Genomic DNA, 20392 nt, shown 5'->3' on the forward strand with positions numbered 1-20392 from the left:
CATTTCTCCTTTCACTGCCTGTAAGTCAGCATTTCATAATACAATCATTGTATAGAATACGCATCATTCATGATTCTTGATGAAATGGAGTGGTTAGCTTTCATTTATTTCAAATTCATACTATTATTTTTGTTTCTGCAATAGTGAATTGAAACTAACATTCTGAAAGAAGAACCAAACTTTCATAAGAAAATGCTTCTGAAAAAAAAAAACGTAATCGGACATTAACTTTTAGCTCTTTCAGCAATGACTTCTCTAATGAATTCCAGAAAATTTTTTTCCCTTGTTGACAATAACAGAGACACAGAAAGCCTCAAATACGATGACCAACAGAAGTTGAAGCACTATTTTTCCCAAAGCTCTGGTGTCCAAGACAGAAGGAGTTCTTTTGTCTGTTTGAACAAGGAAAATGTTACATACGACTTACGAAATAGCAAAATGAAAAATAACACTCTAAAACCATTCCGGGGGCTGGCAGAGAACATTAAATACACTCAAGCTACTGAAAAAGGCAACTGCAGCAATATTTAACTGGAAATACAGTTTTTCCTTTTCTTCAAGTAACTTGTTAAATACATGCATTAAGCTCATTGTCAATTGATAAATTTTGCTTAAGGTGACAAGAGTTACATTTTGAACATTATCACTTTAACTTATAAAACCCACCAGCTTCACATAAACTTTTCTACATATATTTGTCAATGTACTTCAAAAATTTATAATATGGATTAACCTATACTGAAAATACTGTGCTGCTTAATTTCAGCATTTTATCAGCCTTCATTACTAAAAAAGTTAATTATCACCTCATACACATGGCTTAATATAAAATTCAAATGCAAAAATGAAAGGAGCATGGGGATTTTTCTGAAGCATCTCATAGAACAGTGAAACTAGTTTTGAATGAAATATTAAGGTATTTTCATAATTGGAATGAGACAATAAGATATTTAAGTAGAACTAAGTACATACACCATTAACTGAAGTTTCAAAATAAAAGTCTCAGGTCTTTTAAAAATATGATCTCATGTGTTTTCTATGTTAAGCAGGACCAACTGAAAAAAGGAAAACTATTTAGGTACCAAGTATTATATATGGTAAACTTAATCCACATTTCCTTTCCTACAAGATACAAAACATATACTGTTATAAATACCCAGCAATCAAATGGGCCAGCACAGGCTAATGATTTTTTTTTTTCTTTTAAGGTGTCATTGTCTTTCAGAGAAGAATCTGGAGGAAATGACAGTAATCAGGAACATAGGACATGCCTAACACTGTTTGCTATTACTTACGCTGAGCACTCCAAATACACACACACACACACACGTGTGCGCACACAGATATCACAGTCTATACACAGGTATGAGCTACTACCTACAAGGTGAAAGAGAGACCACAATGGTTTTGGTATAGCTTAGAAATTAATGGCTAACTCGCACAAACTGTTCAGATCAAGTTTTCAAGGAACTAGGATCTGTATCAGAAGAAAACCTTACCATTAGTACTCTTCTGTCACTCCACAGAAAGCCAGCTCACGTATTCCCACTTCTGTCTGGAATGAAGGGGGGGGGGGGGGGGGGGGGGGGGGGGGGGGGGGGGGGGGGGGGCAGAATCTTAACTCTTAGCATCTGTAAAAACTGCACCCACGACCCCACTTTGTGGGATGTCCCACTACCCACCAGAGGGGATGCAAAGGATAACTTACAGGCTGACAATCCTCCTGCCCTCACGTTCTCTGTCCTTCAGGAAAGGGACATTATCCCTCTAGTGTAATGCCACTAGACCTTCTCTCCTCGCACTTCTAACTCCTTCATAGCTAAGAAAAAGTGTGGAGCTTTAGCTATGACATTGTTATTATTTTCTGGGGCTGAAAGGAATTAGCAAACAACCCTTCACCGTTGAGTTCTGGGATTTTTTTGTGCGTCTCTGTCAGTCCACTGCTAGGTTAGATGATACAGCTCTTTTAATGCAATTTGACAGGTGCCCACTAAAAGCTATCGTTAGATGGGATGATATTCCAATGCACTGAATTTGGAAATGCATTTGGAAAAGGCACTTTTCAAAGAGAGCAGAGGGAGGGGTTGGAACTGTAGATGTATTACCTTAACTTACATAGTGGAGCCCTCCACTAAGAGAGATAACTTTCAATGGAAAACTGTAAGCATTAGCACTGGTAGTTCTCCAGTATGTTGCTCAATGAAGTAACCTTTTAAACTACAACTACAAACTACAACTACGACATGGTTTTCCCCAAGACATGGATTTAATAAGCAGAACAACTGAAATACTTTCTCATCCTTAAGTAGTGTCCTTAATGACTCACTATATTGACTACAGGAAGATGTTTCTTTTATAACAAACCAAATTTTGCCTGTTATACACAATAGAAGAATTTTTTTTTTTTTAATCGTTTACTTTTATGGACAGTAAATATGCTTCTTCCTTCTACTCAGCACTGGTGAAACCACATCTGGAGCACTGTGTCCAATTCTGGGCTCCCCAGTCCAAAAAACATAATGGAGTCCAGCAAAGGGATCATGAAGATGACTAAGGGACTGGAGTATCTTGTCATACAAGGAGAGGCTGAGAGGGCTGGGATTATTTAGTCTGGAGAAGAGAAGGCTCAGTGGGAATCTTCTCAATGTATATAAATACCTGATGGGGGGAGAAAACAGCTAGACTTCTTAGTGGTGCCCAGTGAAAGGACAAGAGACAAGAGGCAAAAACTGAAATAAAGGAAATTTTTTTTAAACATAAGAACCACCTTTGTTTTACTGTAAGGAGGAACAGGCTGCCCAGAGAGGTTGCACAGACTCCATCCTTGGAGATATTCAAAATCCAACTAGACACTGCCCTGAGTAACATGCTCTATCTGACCTTGTTTTGAGTAAGGGGGCTGGGGACCAGACCAGCTCTAGAGGTCTCTTCCAATCTCAACTATTCTGTGATTCTGCTTTTAATAAAAGCAGAAATGGTTTAGACAAGCCTTTCAGAATTAAAGAAAATTAAAGTCCTGCAGTTTACTTATTGTTCTTTAATGTGAAAAACTAAGATTACCACTGGAGTTTTAAAAGCCCGCTGGTTTTCTTATCTCTTTTTCACAGCAAGTGTTATTAAAAGAACTGTCAGTAGGTATCAGCAGACGACAGGCTGTTTTTATGTAAATTTAAACAATTTTTACTAAGACTGGTTACGAAGTAACACTTTTTTTTTCCTTTTCATCTGCTCTGCATTTTAAGATATTAAACTGCTGCTTTCCCACTTTTTACATACCAGCAGTTGCACAATCTCTCCAAAACGTAGAAAAACTTCAATTAAATACTACTGGATTGAGTCACATCACACAATTGGACTACTAAAACTAGCACTACTGATTTTACTCATGCAAACCTAAAATCTTCACAGATATTACATTTGCTTTCAAAAAAGGACATTTTAAGTATTTTTTCCTCAAGTGCTCTTCTCTACATCCCTCCATAGATTCATATGTTGGCAGTTACAAATAGTCTTCATCAAGCCAGAAATATCTAAAAGTTGCTCTCTTTTCCTGTCATTTATTACAAAACGGTCTCCAATACTGAAGCAAACAGCTTTATAAATAAGGTTATCCCTGCCACAATTTCTCATGCTGTTACTGAATCCCGTTTGTTATTCTTTCTGAACATCTTAAAACATCAACTATTCCTTTTCAGTGCTGATTTTCTGGTCACATTTTCTGGTCACACCGCAAATAACATCTCTCCTCTTCATCTTTCCTCTTCTCAATTTCTGCATCATCAAATGGTAATGCAAAACATACACTGTCAGGAAGTTATGTCCCTGACAGTTTCTAGACTGGATTCCTTCTAGAATCCATGTGGAATTTCAGACCTTTGTTCACTACTTTGAGGTTTACTGAATTTGAAAGCTGATTTCTCCTCTATTCATTACTCATTTACACTCCTCTCTGCCTACTTACCCCTTCTTTTGTCTCATTTTCTTTTCTCAGTTTCCCAGAAGCTCCCTCTTGAGCAGCATTTCCATATTTTCACCTTTTTCTCAAAATACTTTAAAAAACATAATTAATTTAAATATAAATATAATTTAAATACCCTAAATGTCTCAAAAACAGTTGATGTTCTCAAATAAAAATTGCTCTGGACTTGCATGGATTCTTGCCAATTAAACCAGCTATGTATTCTGTCGCATCTACTTAATGTCTAGTTCAATAAGCATTTATAATAAAACACACTTCACTTCCAGAAAATTCTTCCACACACCTCCTCACGTAGTCCGAGTTTCCATACACAAATTAAAGGACAGCCAATTCAGAAATGCATATAGACTCCACTACCTCAAAAATGGCCCTACAAAGGAAATGACAGTCAAATTCACAATTTCAGTGGATGTCACAATTTCATAAAGACAGAGTTTAAAGATTAATTTTTTTAAAATTTTAATTGCCTTTCACCAGGCATAAACCACAACTCTGTGCTCCCACCTGGCTGTGCTAATCAGCATGCTCTCCATTAAACGCAAAAATGCAGGCAGCAGTCTCATCCATTCTCTTTTATGTTTTATTCACCTGGATCGCTGAGCAGAGATGGGAATACTTAAATAAGCAGTCCATATCACAAGGTCCAAAGAGACTTCCATTTTGAGGCCTGGGAAGACCTAATACAGGCATACTTATAGAACAGAAGATTTAACTCCTCTCCTCTATTTCCCTAGGTAGCAACATCAGCACCAGGCATAATTTGTCTCTGACTTTTAGCAACAAGAACACTTTAGAAAGCTCTTCAAATTTATGAGATTTTTAAACCCAAGGATAAACCTTGGCTGCAGTTTACACTGAATTGCGCACTTTTATTCATACAATATTTTCTTACCAAATCATAATCAAGTTTCTGCTATGCAATTTTGGTGCTGCTATTGCTAGCTTTTATTGCTGTATTAAATTGTTAGCAAACAGCTAAAGGCTGCCAAAACAATTTCATCACATCTATTTCATTTTTAATAGCCTTTTGTAAGAAACAGCTCTGAAATTATTGTTTACATATTATGGTCAAATAAATGTCAACAAATTGTATCATTTAGGTTACTGCCATTAGGATTTTTACAATTATTTTAGCCTTTATTAGAACATTATTTTTTAGAATTTACTAAGTTAGCTATCAGTCCACTACTATCACTGAATTATACTTCTATTTACTTCTATCTACACAAGCTAAAACTGAGCAATACTTCAACTTTTAAGTATCGGTACCGTATTCACCTTTGGCTATCACTACCACTTCAGCTTCCTCTCAAAACCAAAAACAACTCATCAAAACTGTTTTAGCGTATGTGGGATGCTGAAGCTTTCATAAAGTCCTGAAGGTGCTATCAGATGCCACACAGTTTTTGTAAGACACATCCTACCCTTAAAACCCAATTGTACACATTAGCTTTCAGGAAAAGTAGGGAGTTAGTTGTCTGTGTTCACTTTTAGCTACAAATATTTAAATTACATATGTGATTTTGGCTTTAGATTTCAACTGAACAAACTGAGGTTTTCTGCACAGAACTTATGATTATTTTGTGTTTGTCAAAGCCAGCATGCCTTCTTGGCCAACCAATAAATGTGACAGCAAACATGTTCCAACTTACATATATTTTCTCTCAAGTAAGTTACCGTACAACTAAAACTCTATGTTTATTTCCAGTGAGTCCAAACTAAAATATTCTATTCATATTTAGATGCCCCCTCAGGGAAACAGAATGACTTACAATGGCAGCAACCATCATCCAACACATTAAAACTGGATGGGAGAAGGATAAAATAAATGAGGTGCCAAGAAAACTTCAGACATCCTTAAGAAAACAAAAGCAAAAGCTGTGTTTTTCAAAGATAAAATTGTATACTGTGCTAGAAACAAGCAACGCTTTTCATCAGTTCTGAAACACGAAATCGAAAGCTGCCAAAGGATGCATGAACCACACTTTAGACAAATAATTTTTCTGTCCAAGCATTCTTACATGTATTACTTCAGATGCAGACATGCTCCTGTACGACATCAATAGGTAGCAGCTTTCTGTTTTCTCACTCCATAAAAATTTATCCTTTTCCAAGTGACAAGTGCTGACCTTTCAGTGTACTATGTCTGCTCATGCTTTGCTCCCTTCTACAATTGTTTCTAGTAATATACATCAAAAATGACAAGCAGAAATAAGTGTACTGCGTGTGCTGTGCTGTATAGCTGACGTGTAAGGTCTCTGTGATTGCTAATTAGAAAGGATGCTTTACTGAATTATCATACTTGGTATGCAATTACTGCAAAGCAACAACATAAATTAACCTTACAGAATAAGGTGTTCGGTATTGGTGCTGGAGATATGTACATTTCCCTTCCCCCAAAACCAGTAAAATCCAATGTCAGAAACAATATATATCTAGAATGGCTTTGGTTTTGACTTTAAAAGAGAATAGAGATTTCTGTATTAGAATTCAAATGCTTGGCCACCCTTCCTCTACTTTCCTAACCTAACTTTTGTTTCTTTTTAATAAGAAAATGGAAAGTCAGCAAAACAAAATGTCACCATTAAATCATTTCACAGCATTTTGTGTCAGAAATGTAATGGAAAATGTGCACATCATGGGAAAGGTTACCGTTCTTCCAGAACATCTTTTCACTTGGTTCAGGGCTCATCCCTCTACATAACTGTGCAGGCACTACTGATGGTTGTTCTCCCTGGGCTTAATTTGGCAGTTGAAGGATTGTGGCATTTTCAGGAAACCACAGTGCAGTGATTTTAGTGGTTATCCAGCTGAAAGTGATGCTATGATTTAGAATAATTACTCTGTTTATGTGCAATGGTAAAAGTCAGTTACTACACCATATTCCAATGTCAGCTTATACTTTACTGCGTATTTCCCTAATACGGCATCACACCAGATCTCAAAGTCAGAATTAGAGGGATTTATTGTTCCTGTTCCTCAACAGTAAGTACACATGCAATACAATAGCATTACTATATTTAGTTTAACTGACAATTGGCAGGGCGGAAATCAGTTCAGCCAGTTAATCAAAGAACTGCAAATTAATTTACACTTGACCTTTGCATTGTTACAGCCAGTGGTATGAAAAAGGGAACAGCCCCATATTAGTCTCTGCTAAAAGCTTTTACATATTCTTGAAGAAAACATAAGGTGTTTTTTTTTCTTGCATATCCTTTCCACAGCCTTTCTTCTCAAAACTAAGTGAAGTTACTAGGCTTTCCTCAAGATGAAGTCAAGAGACAGGCTTAAAAATTTAGCTGTAACCTTATTCAAGACAGCATGGCAGAATTCTTAAATTGTGTGTTTCTCATCTCCACAAGACAACAATATCCAAAGAATATTTGTTCAAATGACAAGATTTAAAAAACAAAAAAAAGACACTTTAAGGCAAAGAGCAAGTATTAAAAAAATCCATTCAAGAGTAAATGTTTAGAAAAAAATCTGAAGAAGCAGAATGAGGTTGTTAAAAGGTGCTACCTGAAACATTCAGTGATACTGAATTCCTGTCTTAATATTGAACCTTGTCTTTGGCATTTTAAGTGGCCTGAAGCAAATCAGATACAAAAATACAATTTCACTGAGATGAGAATGTAAAGGAATCACACAAAGTATAAGTAAGAATAACAATCTCAACTGTTACAAAGGACAAGCCAGTTTTATTAATTGTAAGGCAAAGCAAAATCTGAATCTAGCCCTGGATATGCTACAGATGACAAACATTTAAAAACAAAAACTAATCAAAATAAAATAAAAACAAACAAAAATTTAAAAATCATGTAAAAGAAAATAACAAAATTAATAATAAGGCAGAAAAATACATGAAAAACATATAATTCTTTTTTACAAAATCCTAAGACTTGCTTACAGAAAAAAAAAATTACTTTAGCCTAGATTATCAATTTGTAATTTCAATGGCCACACCAATAGGGAACTAAAGTAAGACAAGTGACAGTAGACAAAATGAAAAATCTAGTGGACATCAAAATTATGCTGAAGTACAGGAACAACAAATAAAACCTACAACTCTATTCCTTTCCCCAAAAAACAAAGACATTCTATAAAAAAGATTAATATTAACTTTCATCATTCACAAATTATCTATTTAAATGTTATTATACGCGAATTATTTCAGCTACCTCAAAATAAAGTTCAATAATGAAACCGAATTTCTTCTGTAACATACGCTGCAAAAAAAGCAATCTTTACCGAATATATCATAATGCTGAAGAGGCATTATGACAAGAGCTTTTTTTTTCATTTTTCGTTTTTTATGTTTTTAGAAGTATGTTCTCCAGTAAGTAGCTCTGAAATATCTTAGGCTATACAACTATTAAGCTAAAAAGAACAACAATATCCCATATACACGTAGATTATCTACAGCCTCAATTCTTGATTTAGACCCAAATTGGCAACCAACTGCATGCAACTTTGCTCCATTGATTTATTAATGAAAACTTGTGCTATACGCCATTTTAATAATGTGAACAATAACTCTGGTCAATGCTGAGAAGAGTGACTCAAAATCCTTAAGCTCCCTGTACCTCTAACTGCTTTTCATGTATGGGCTGCTTTGGTAATGCAAAACATACTCTCACATTACTCCAAGATAGAATTTGTTTTGAATAGTGTAGATGAAGTTTTGCACCCAAATCTCAGGCCTCCTACTATCAAAACCCCACACAGGTTAACTAGCTACAGATCAAAGACTTGTAAAAGTATTGGGCAGCAGTAACAACAGTGAGGAAAAAAATACATGTGTAACAGTAAGAATTACTGTTTTGCATATTAAGATTTCTTATTCAGATAGTCCATAATTTACATTACGGTTCTGTGGACAGACATTTAATTCAGAAAACTGACTGCACAGATGCTCACTTGACACTAATTGTGACAAGTCAAAACTGATGCTGCAACACAGCATTTAAATGGTTATTGTCTCCTGCTGTGGTCTTCTACCACACTATTTTAATACCTGAACATGAACATTCTCAGGTTATGAATCTCCTAAGCATAAATTTCAGTTTCATGGCTTCTGTAGCAATGGCTCAGCCTAACGATGCAAAACAACTGAATTGATAAAGAATTTGACATTTGTTTTCTGAGCATCCTATACTATGAAATGCTCTGATATGATAACCTTGCTGTGCTGAAAGCAACTGAAGCAGTTTGGCCAGAATGATGGAGTATCTGACACATTCAAACGCCAACTGAATTGAATTATTTGATGCAATTTTGATGCTGTAAGAAAAAATTCTTAAAAATGCCCACAAAAATAAGAAGCTACTGACCCCATCAAGATAGGTATTTTTGCAGCCATAACCTATTACTTGTAACCAGACTGGGAAATAATTTGATATGTCATCAGCCTCCCCTCTGCCATCACAGGTAATGTGATTTCGTATTATCTGCATCTTGTTTCATTAAAGTAATTTTCATCTTCTGAAGAGGCACCCCACTCAATGATCGCTTTATCTAAAGAACTCACTCATTACAAAGATAATTAGGACATCCTCAGCATCATATTTTTTTATTTTATAAATTCTTCCGAATCCTAGGAGTTATAGAAGACAAAAAGGTGCAAAGGTCTCTGATGCATGTATTTCCTAAGGCAACCAGAAAAATAATATATAAATCCTGAAATACATAGCTGTTCTGGGAACAGATGACAACTGCCAAATATAGTTTCAAGCTGTAAGGTACAAATCCATGAATGCAGCACAGAGTTGATCAAGCAGCTGTAACTGAAGGAGAGAAAAGAATAACTATTTTTTTAAAAATTCACTGATCAAAAAAAGGTAAAATACTACTTGTTAGTAGAAAACAAAAGTAACCCTGTAGAAAGAATTGCTTGAAACTCTTATTTACAAGTGGTTATCTTGTTACATACCTCTGAAGTTTAGGACACTGGTACACAAGCTTTTCAGATCAGCACACTTTAAATATCAATACAAAGAACTTCTGACAATTAAACAAACTGAACAAACTGAACCAAACTTGTACCTGAAGAGCTCATAAACTTCTACTGTTCACAAAGGTTCTACAGGTTAAAGCCCAGTATACAAGAGCTTGGAAGTCATTGGTCTACAACCATAAAAAGATCTAATGTTGAACTGCAAGGAGGTTTGACTGACAGATCACTAAACAGTCCAGGAAATAATGTAAAGAAAAACAGTTGGGGGATGCACACACCGCTTCCCCCCCCCCCCCCCCCCAATCACCTGGTAAGAGGAACACTACTAAATCTTGCTAAATATCACAATAATACTCCAACAGGGTTTTAGAACTTTCATAACACTGAAGACAGACAAACATGCATTTCTTCCTCTATTCTAGATACTTACAAAAATTACACTTTTTCACAATGTTTTAACAGGAAATGCCATTAAATACCAAAAAAAAGGAAATTCACAGAAATCCTACCTTGGGGGGGGGGGGGGGGAAATCATCCTTTGCTGTATCTGCACTTGATCAGAATGCACAGGTAGGCAGAATAATCTTTCATGCAGTTTTGCTCTCTTTTTCAAAATGAAGGCTCAATGCTAAGCTTTACACAAAAATAATATTAGATGGTCCTGTGCATATTTTCCAACCTGGCTTTCCCAATTCTGATAGTGCAGAATTGAATGGAAACAAGTCTTTTAATCATGGCAATATCTCCAAAATTTCAGTTTTGGGTCACTCCTACACAGACGACCTCTAAGATAGTTCCTTCCAGATCATACAGTATCAAGAATCAAACCAGAGATGGAACACAAAATCAGTATCCAAAGACCTGAGCTCCTATTCTTTAGATAGCTTAAATTTCTGTAACAGTTAACCAGCAAAGCAATCAGGGGAAAAAAATAATCTGGCCTTCAATTCAGATTCTGCTGTCTCATGTCAGGAAAACAACAGACAAATGTACTGAAGAAATCCTTTAGGTACCAGGTAAATAGACTGGTTCTGAATTAACAGAAAATTCAAGAGTCTGCCACGGACCTTTCGCAGTACAACTTCAAATGTTCCAGGCACGTGCAGCCTCAGGTAGCTGGGTAGCCCAAACGCAAACGTGCCAGCACTCTGCTTCTAGAGAAGCCCTGAATGACAGCAGTATGAGTCCTGCTGCCAGACCTATGCCTGACTTTTAGGTACTTCACAAGAGAGCTTCACAATGCCTACAGCTTTTTTGAAAGTCTGCCCTAGCACATGAATTTACTGATAATTAAAAATCTGTGGTATTTTACAGTAAAATGCAATGCAGCATAGGTAATTCAGTTTGAATGAAGTCCTCTGTGAACAAAAATGTGCATTTGTCATTATATGTATTATCCTGCTATCCAGCATAAAAAGAAACACTATTGAGAAGGCAATAAAATGAGCTAAATGACAGAAGAAATGATCTAACAGGTAACTTAAGCAATTAAAAAAATTAATACGCAGAATTAATCCCTGTAAATTGTATAGCAGAAATAAACTACACAACTGAATGTTAAGTTTCCTTTTCAAGTAGTTCATTCCAATAAAATAATGCATTTGTAATCCTCTGTAAAACATAAAATTCTTGCAAACTATGGCTGAATTAACTAATGTTTTCCTTGTGATTAATCTCTACATTAAACTTCTAAAACTACTGTAAATCATAGGCTTTCAATTACTATGATGGACTGTGAATTTTGTTGCAGTGCATTTCAAGTAATTAATAATTAATGTGCTTGTTCTGGAATAAACTTCAGCTCATGCAGAGCTTCAAAACTAGCAGCTAAGGAAGAAATCCTTAACTTGAAGGCTGGCATGCCCCTCTGCATGGAAATGTAAGAAATAAAAAAGCAAAGATGAACCTATACAAGACAAACGCAATTAAGGAAATATGGTGAGTAACAGTTTCAGAGAGAAAATTTCCAGAGGATTCAGAAGAGCCTGTCTAGAACACACTTTCTGTCAAAAACAGAATTAAAGTAGATCACTTGGTGCAGCTAAGGACTCAAACCTTTATACAGTATAAATTATTATCCTAAATTTGATACATACATTTGTAGTACCAGAATTACAGATGTTGCATACATTTTAAAGATTTTAAATTATAGTATGATTTGATGACTCAAAGGTATGCCAAACCTTATAGTCAATTTTACTCAAGAGTTTTTTTCTTTAGTAAATATGACACTGCATATGTTTTCCTATTTCTCCTCCCCTACTCCTCACCTTCCCCTTTCAGGCCTGCCTTGATACAGTGATTGCATGTGCAGAACATTATGCTTGCTTGAAACATGAGACTTAGTATATTGGGAAAAATAAATACTTTCACATTTAGCTTATTTCCTAGTAAACATTTGCCTTAAAAATAAATACTACGTACATGCTTAATAATTTGCTTTGCAGCTTTATGGTTTTTGAATACTTTATAACCAGCATTCAAATATATGTTTTCAAAAAATTCTTGGAATTGTATATTCTTTCAAATACATGACCTTAGTCTATTTTACCTTCTCTGTAATGCTGAAGTAATAATTTTGCCTCAGTTGCTGCAAATCAAGCGAAATGGAAAATTGTAACTTAACTCACAATAAAGCATAAAAATTCAATACACAAAACTATAAAAGAATGTATTACTATATGCTTGCTCTAAATAGTGGGATGAAGAAATCTAATGCTTTTTCAGAGATTTCTTTAACCTAGTCAAGTATGATTTTGCCCTATATGTAAACGATACTCTAATTTTACTCTGCTTTTCTCAGATCTAGTATTATCAATTTTATCTAATGCACTATATTCCTAAATATTACCCAAGCATATCTTAAAGCCAACAACTGAAGCTATAATATTATTTTTTTTAATAGCAGCAGTTGAGAGCAGGATTGTTTTTTGAGAAGAGGCCACTTCTTTAGAAGTGAAGTCATTTAGAAATCTTCCTTTGGAAGATTTTAAACAAGATTAGGCTGTGGATTCTTCTTTAAAAAAAACTGTTCTACATATTAAAATAAAATACACAATTCATCATAATTTTTTCTTTTATCAAAATGGAATAGACAGTAATAGTGTGCTAGAAGCAATTTATGTGTACAGTGCTACAATCACTCTGGAGTATGGTGCAAGATGGAGAGCAAGCTTTACCTATTACATATTGAGCCACCTGAAATATACTTCCTTATCCATGTTTCTACTCAATATGGTTAAGTTCTAAAGGGAGCTATTAGGGAGCTATTTTTAAAGATTCGCCTTAGTCAGTTATGGCCTCACAAAAAGGAGGAGATACTTATGAATCAAGCAATTCCTTTGCAAGACCTATCATTCTAAGTGATTCATTCAAGACTGTAATAAAGCACTCAGGAAACATATTAAATGTCTAAACTATATACAACTTTAAAAGATTCACAAAATGAAACAAAAGAAAAGCATCATTACATAAATGTTTTCTAAACCAAACAGTAGAGGTCACCTCTAAAAACAAATGTATCTTTTAAAATTATTTTCTGAGTTTGTTAGAAAATTCATCTTGCACATCAAGATTTAGAAACTCCCATATTTCAAAATATGTCTTCAATTTCAAGCAAATATTTTCAATATTTGATTACTCCTTAAGATTGAACAGTATATTATTATAGGTACCCTCTGGTTTCACAATACTTTAGTTCAAGCGCACATTGTAACTCCTTTCACTGAACTCTCATCTCTTAAGAAGTGCTGTGTCTCCATGCCTTACATCAAACCTCTCTGCATCAAATATAAAATGTTAAAAACCCTCTATATTTTACTACTATTCTTCTCAAAACTCAATTACAGTTCATTTGAATAAAGAGATATTCAAAATCCACACTTTTCTCTAATTACAGATATAGTTTCCTTACTGTCATTTAGAACGTTAGAGATCTGGCTTTGCCTCATTTGAGTAAATGTTTTCAATTAACTTTTCACTGTTTGACTGATTCGTAAATCTTGACTGTGCCACTCGGTAATCTTGTAAAAGGTAAAAACTGCAGAAGTATTTAGTTCAATAAAACTTACACATGTGTATAAAAGAATTTATAAAATAAATTCACTATACATTCTAAAAAAAGAAAAAAGCATACCACAAAAGGATCACAAGACTGATCCTTTTTTGTGGACAAAACCACAAAACCTAAACTTTCAGTTCTAGTGCATGCTATTATACTGAAATGGTCTATCTATATAATCTGGCATCAGTGATTAAAACAGCACATTCTTGGCATGTCTATCATATATACATATGGCAACTATTAGCACATATAAAAGTAGGGAACATGTCAATATGTTTTAGACAAAAGCTAATAATTAAAGATATTCTAACTTTAATCACTTTTTTGGTACAAGAGTATAGTAACTAAGGCAAACTTTAGCCAATTAATGTACCATTATAATTAATCAGAATGAAACATACTTTTTCGGGAAGAATTTTAAATCCTTTTACAGGCAATTATTTAAAGATTTTAAACCACATGAAGAACAGGTTAAGTAAAGACACTGCACATATAACAAATAATCCCTCAGCCATCCAATGCTACACATAAGCACCTAAAATGGAGCTTAAAAAAAATGAATCTCCATTAGTCAAACAGTAATTACTAGTTAAACAATTTAATTATTTTTATTCCAGATTAATTACTAGTCTGCTGCATTCTTTGAAATAAGAAATAATTGCTTATCTTCCTCTAATCCTTACTCAGTTAGCAACCTCAAAGTGAGAGCACCACACAAATTTTAGAAAAACCTGCAATTTTTAAAAGCAGATTGTTCAAGAGCCATGTAATCAGCCCTGTCTGAGGTAACACACAGCAGGAAAAGCTGGAAGGCCCACCAAGATTATTCCTTAAATCTGCAGTTTCAGCAGTTGCATATTTCCATTTAACTTAATGATCTACTTTCACATTCAGAAAAATCTCTGCTATAACATCCCCACAAACCTCCCTTTCCTTAGCTGCAGATGGGTAGGAAAGGGTGAAAATAAAATCCAGTAATTACAAAACTTTTGTTGAGTGAAGAGCAAAGATGATGACAAAGATCACTAGTTTTCTGAGAAAGTTTTGGCTTTAATAACAGACAGTGCCAAACAAAATGGATATTGAAAAAATACTTTGTTTTCGCTCCTAAACATCTCTTGCTTACAAGGAACCCTACCAATTTGCATTTAAAATAACACTCTATTTCTCCTACCACAACGGAGTCCTGCATGATGGTACAGGCAAGAGAAAGAAGCAGTACAGGCAGAAGGTCACTTCTCTTACTTTGTGACAACCTAAGAGAAAAAAGGATTCTGAAAACTTTCTCTGACACAGCAATGCTCTGTGGATCACACCCCTACACAGCTTTAGCTGCATAGCAGAAAGCCTATCTGGTAGCTAGCATCTTATTACAGTCCCTGAATTTACTCTCATCAAAAGAAATACAGCTTTAAGAACCAAAAAATAGTAAAAAAATTCAAATTTACTAAATAGTTTACCATCATTTAGTAATTATCAAAAATAAGCCTCCACAGCACTTTAGAAGCAGTGGTCACCTAACTTGGATAAAATTGCAGCTATTTGTAGGAATTATCTGAAGAAAAGCAAGTTTTAAATTCATAATCTCGTTTAAAAACTAATACCGAAAATGAGATTTAAGAAAATATTTTTCAGAGAATTATGAACAAAGAATTAGAACATAAGAATCTCCCTCTCTCCTCCCATGCAGGATTACTATTCCGTTTCCAAGCCTAATTATGAGAATGCTTTATGAGAGAATTTGTTGAGGTTTGGCACGGTATGCTTTTTTGGCCCATCTAAATTACTACTAAAATCTTTTAATGTAGTAAACAAGACATACCAGTAATTTTCTACCATATTTTTTAATTGCAACTTAAATATATAGTTCTTCATGGCATTTTCTCACCTTAGCCTTTATGTCCTTAAATGTGGTACTTAACACTTCTAGAAAAAACCTGAAGAAGAAAACTAATCCATTGCCGTTTTCACAGTAAAGCACAGTACATATTGTTCCCAGGATTCCTTCCCACAACAAAATGGTCTTCCTGCATCTTTTATTTCTTGCAAACAACAGGGCTGAAGAAAGCCCTTTATCTTGTCGTGGGCAGTTAAAAACTGTTGCCATCAGTTCTCATCAGTATAACTGTATCAGCAATCACTGTAACATCCCGCCTCTATTTCACAGTGTGTTACTGAGCAGGATCTAGGAGCACCTAGCAGCAGTAGCTTGTCTATGTGTGAGAGTCACACAGTTACTGATGAGCTCTTACAGGCATTCTGCCTCTACTTTGGAAATAAAAAGCCAATCCGGTACACAACCCTTGAAATTGTATCAACTTCTACAGTAAATCATATGCTGTAATTGATCCTAAAATCAGCTATTCTGAGTATAAGACATCTGTACCTGGGATACATCCTGATTCTAAAGCTGTGTGTTGCTTGCATATATCATTGATTCTGACTTTTCTCGTAACTATCATTCCTTGAAATAAATTAAAAGATGTATTTTGGAATAATCCTTCCAGTCAAAAGCAACAACTATATCTGAGCTAAAGAGGAAATCTTGTCCAGAAAAATCTAGTTGAAGCATACAGGACCTAAATACAACACCATTTTTTATCTGGACTTATTATGAGATCATTTTAATGAAAGCTCAGTAGATTCAATTAAAATCCACTTTCTGGTTGCTAAGCTCCATTATTCTTCTTTCAAGAATTGTGAGCAGTTTCTACAGCTTCGCAAAGAGGCCACAATGCCAGCTATAAAGTCAAAATCAGCAGAAGTTGTGGTCAACAGTAGCTATTCAATAGCAGCTATTCTACACTTTAATTAGATTTCTGCACCTACTAAAACACCATTCAACAGATTTTTTTTTCCACTTCTGTTTCAGATAAGAAACATGATTATCAAACCCTTTCATGATCTGCTTTAATGGAGGTAGCAATAATACATTTTTAAAAACATAAATTCCTCATAATCCACATTTCAGCTCATGAAACTGTTAATGCTGCTAATTTAATTACTTTTAGGATGCTCCTGTAGCTTTAATATCATTAAATTGCTGGTTTGTGTACCTTTCTGACCTGCTCTAAAACATTGACAATTCACCCTGACAAGAGAAAATTAATTCTCTTGTGTTAGAAAAACAGATTATCTTGGTTATTTACATCTTAATCCATAGTGTAAATGTGTTTGGCAGGTCAATAAGTGAATCAAGTCAGTATTTCTGAGGTAATGTTTCCCCTAAAGAAGTTTTTGGTTTTTTTTTTAAAAAGCACATTTTCTTCGTTATAATTACGATGACAAAGTGATGAAGCTGGAACTTTAATTCCTCATAAGGTCAGAGCATCAAACCTACCTGACTAGATTTTCGTTGTCTCCAGTCCCTTTGCAGGTAGCACATTCAGTCCTTAAATCCTCCGACTTGGGCTTCTTTTGTAGAACAGACTGTCGTTGTCTTCTTTCTCTGGGAATCCGTTCCTGTCATAGCAGAAGGCAAAAGAAAGGAATGGGGGGGGAAAGGAGGGAAGGAAAGCAAATATTTTCAATTATAGCACTGAAAGTAACACTTCAGCCCAAAGTTTAATTTTTTTGTGAAACTGTTAAAAAAAAAAATAAAATAAACAAAACACTATATTCCAACCTCAGGTTTTTCTTCTTCAGGCACAAAGCTTCGTTTTCGTCCTCTAGTTCTCTAGAAGAAAATATATTTAAAATTCACTATTAGGTAACAGAATGTTTTTGCTATTTATCTATTATTCATAACAACAACAAAAACATAGTGCAGGAAATAATTTAAAGCATTAACTACAGAACCACTGCAAGACTACTACAATAACCGATGCTAGAACAACAGCTTCAGATTCTGCATATAAATCTACAGAACTAGCCAAAAAGTAAATATAAATACGTTTGTTGACCTCAGCACGCGGAGTCTTATTCTGAAAAAGACTGCCACCAGAATTACAAATCTCTTACAGACTTTGCACAAACTTTCCACTACTAAAATGCATAATTTGAAAACTGATATGAACAATATATTACAGTAAATTCCTTGAGCACTTAGAAGTGCTCTATTTGTAAGCCAAGTGATCGGATTCAAAAAAATCAAAATTAAAAAACTTCATCAAAACAGAAACATAAAATAATTCTTATAGCTTTTGAGGAGTAAGCAAGAATTAAAGCTTTCAAACTGAAACTTAATATAATGGGTATATGGCAGACGCTCATAAAGCTGTAGTATATACCAACATATGACTGGTAGACAACAGATGGAATAGGTAATACCAAAAGCGGAAATTATTTCAGTATTGCAGTTGCCCAAATAATCTAAATATTAACAGTGTGGAGGAAAAGAGGTTTCCATGGACTGTAAAAGCAAATACCAAAGGTTTACAAGCAACTCTAAGTAACTACACGTAACTCACACGAGTCCAGTTTCAGTCACTATGTTTTTATCTCTGAAATAGCATTATAACCTGCATGTGTTAAAAACTGCCACAAGCTGACAACATCACACTCTCTCCTCCTTGTTTAACAAGGAAAGAAAATTAGAAGACATGCGGAAGGAAATGAAAAACATCAGAGACTATTCCACTAACCCACAATGTCTGCTACATTGACACTAATAAAATAAACAAACAAACAAACAAACTTTAAAATATTTGTTTTTCTGGGAGGAAATCATCACCTTAGGAAGTCATTTGTCTTATGATAAACACTGCCTACTTTATGATTTCTTAAAACTTTTTTGAAGCAGCTAGTGTTAATCTCAGAAAAACTAAAAACCAGCTGATCAAAAATATCTTAAACCAGTTTAGAATCACAAGCAGCCATAAATCCAATTCCGAAGAAGCTAGTAATATCATGTTTCTCCTGTTTGGGGTCCTCTTTGAAGGGGATTTATACTAGTTTCAAATTAAGACTGTTCACTATTTTAAACTGTTTTACACATTTAAATATAGTTATACTGTAAATAAACCTGCCACTTCAACACATCTATACCTTTCTACCTATGCAGATTTTGATCTGCGCATGTTAATAACATACTGTTTCGGAAGGTTTTTTTGGTTTTAGGCAAGAGTTAACTCTGTAGTAGAAAGGAATGTAGCAGAATGGAAAACACTAGTCTATTTTGTAACTCTTTAGAACACTTTAATTATCATTGAGATTCTCTTTCACATTTCCCTAAAGAGGATTTACAAAAAATTGTAAAAATGTATCTATTTAATATATATCGATATTTACTATACATTTAATAATACAGTCATAACTGAGGTGTTCTGCCTTCCACAAGCCACACAGTAGATACCTAAGTGTCCAAATTGGGAAGAACCGATTTATCACAGGTAACTGAATTTATCAATGTAGTATTATAAGTATTAATGTAACATGGGCTACACGTCAACTACATGTTGCACAACCCAAGGTTACTGTAAATTAAAACTAGACAAAAAAAGTTTGATTAGACATCAGCACATGCCATTTCAAGCTCTGGCATTAGTCCTAAGAACGCTTATAAACTTTGACAATTTTAAGCCATGTAGGCCCTGCTGAATGCAGCTGTGTAAAGATTAAAAAGAAGTAGGTGTAAAGGTGCATGCCAATATATGCAGTGTTATGTTCCTTATTCTCCATGTTTAAGCAGCAAGAGACAATAATGCATGCTTTGTACAGTCAGAGTAATGCCATCTTGAAATCTCATATATAATTTGGAAATATAGGTAACAATGAAATTATTTTTTACCCTAAGTGGAAAAGATTACAAGTTAATAACTGTATTTTAAGAAGTGATGAATCATATTTAAACTTCAGCAAAATGGAGATACAAGATTTATAAATAATTTAGTCACCTTTGTCAAGAAAATGTTGGTTTTCATCTGTCTGCTATGTAATGTGTGATGTGTATGACAAGGAATGTCACATTAAATTATACTCGCATTATGCTTCCATTAGATTTCTAAACCTTCAAACATACTTGAACTGTTTGACAATCACTAGAAAACAAACATTAAAATCAACACCTTTGACATACACATTTGTAGGATATTTTATATGCTTTTAAAGTAACAGAATTTTACATTAATGTTTTTCCAAACTGATTTCCACACTTAAACATATCTGCAATGCTAACTTCTGCTCAGAATCATTATACTATTGCCAGCATTCACAATGGAAAATAACATCAAATTCACAACTGAAAATTGAATATTCTGTGATTTTCAACAATAGTCTTCTAGTCATTAGGCATTTGTAATTTTACACAAGTTTTCACTAAAGTTAACTTACAGGTTCACAGAAAAGAATCAGATAAACCTTTGTCTAGTATTTTTTTATTGCTGTTTGCCTCAAAGTACTGTATTTGCATTTTTAAATGCTTTGAATGATTTCTGTCATTAGTGGGCTCAGAATCAGA

The 20392-nt window shown here is 34.5% G+C and overlaps 1 protein-coding gene across 1 annotated transcript in view; it reads right to left on the reverse strand.

The window, feature by feature from the left end:
- Positions 1-20392, reverse strand: part of PHF14 (PHD finger protein 14) — a 175875-nt gene that overhangs the window by 83291 nt on the left and 72192 nt on the right. Inside the window, exons 15-16 of the mRNA XM_050891828.1 lie at positions 17621-17671; positions 17336-17457 (exon numbers count right to left, since the gene is read on the reverse strand). Coding sequence (XP_050747785.1) covers positions 17336-17457; positions 17621-17671 — 173 coding nt within the window. The remainder of the gene's footprint in view (positions 1-17335; positions 17458-17620; positions 17672-20392) is intronic.

This window comes from Gymnogyps californianus, chromosome 2 (genome assembly GCF_018139145.2).
Source record: "Gymnogyps californianus isolate 813 chromosome 2, ASM1813914v2, whole genome shotgun sequence".
Lineage (NCBI taxonomy): Eukaryota > Metazoa > Chordata > Aves > Accipitriformes > Cathartidae > Gymnogyps > Gymnogyps californianus.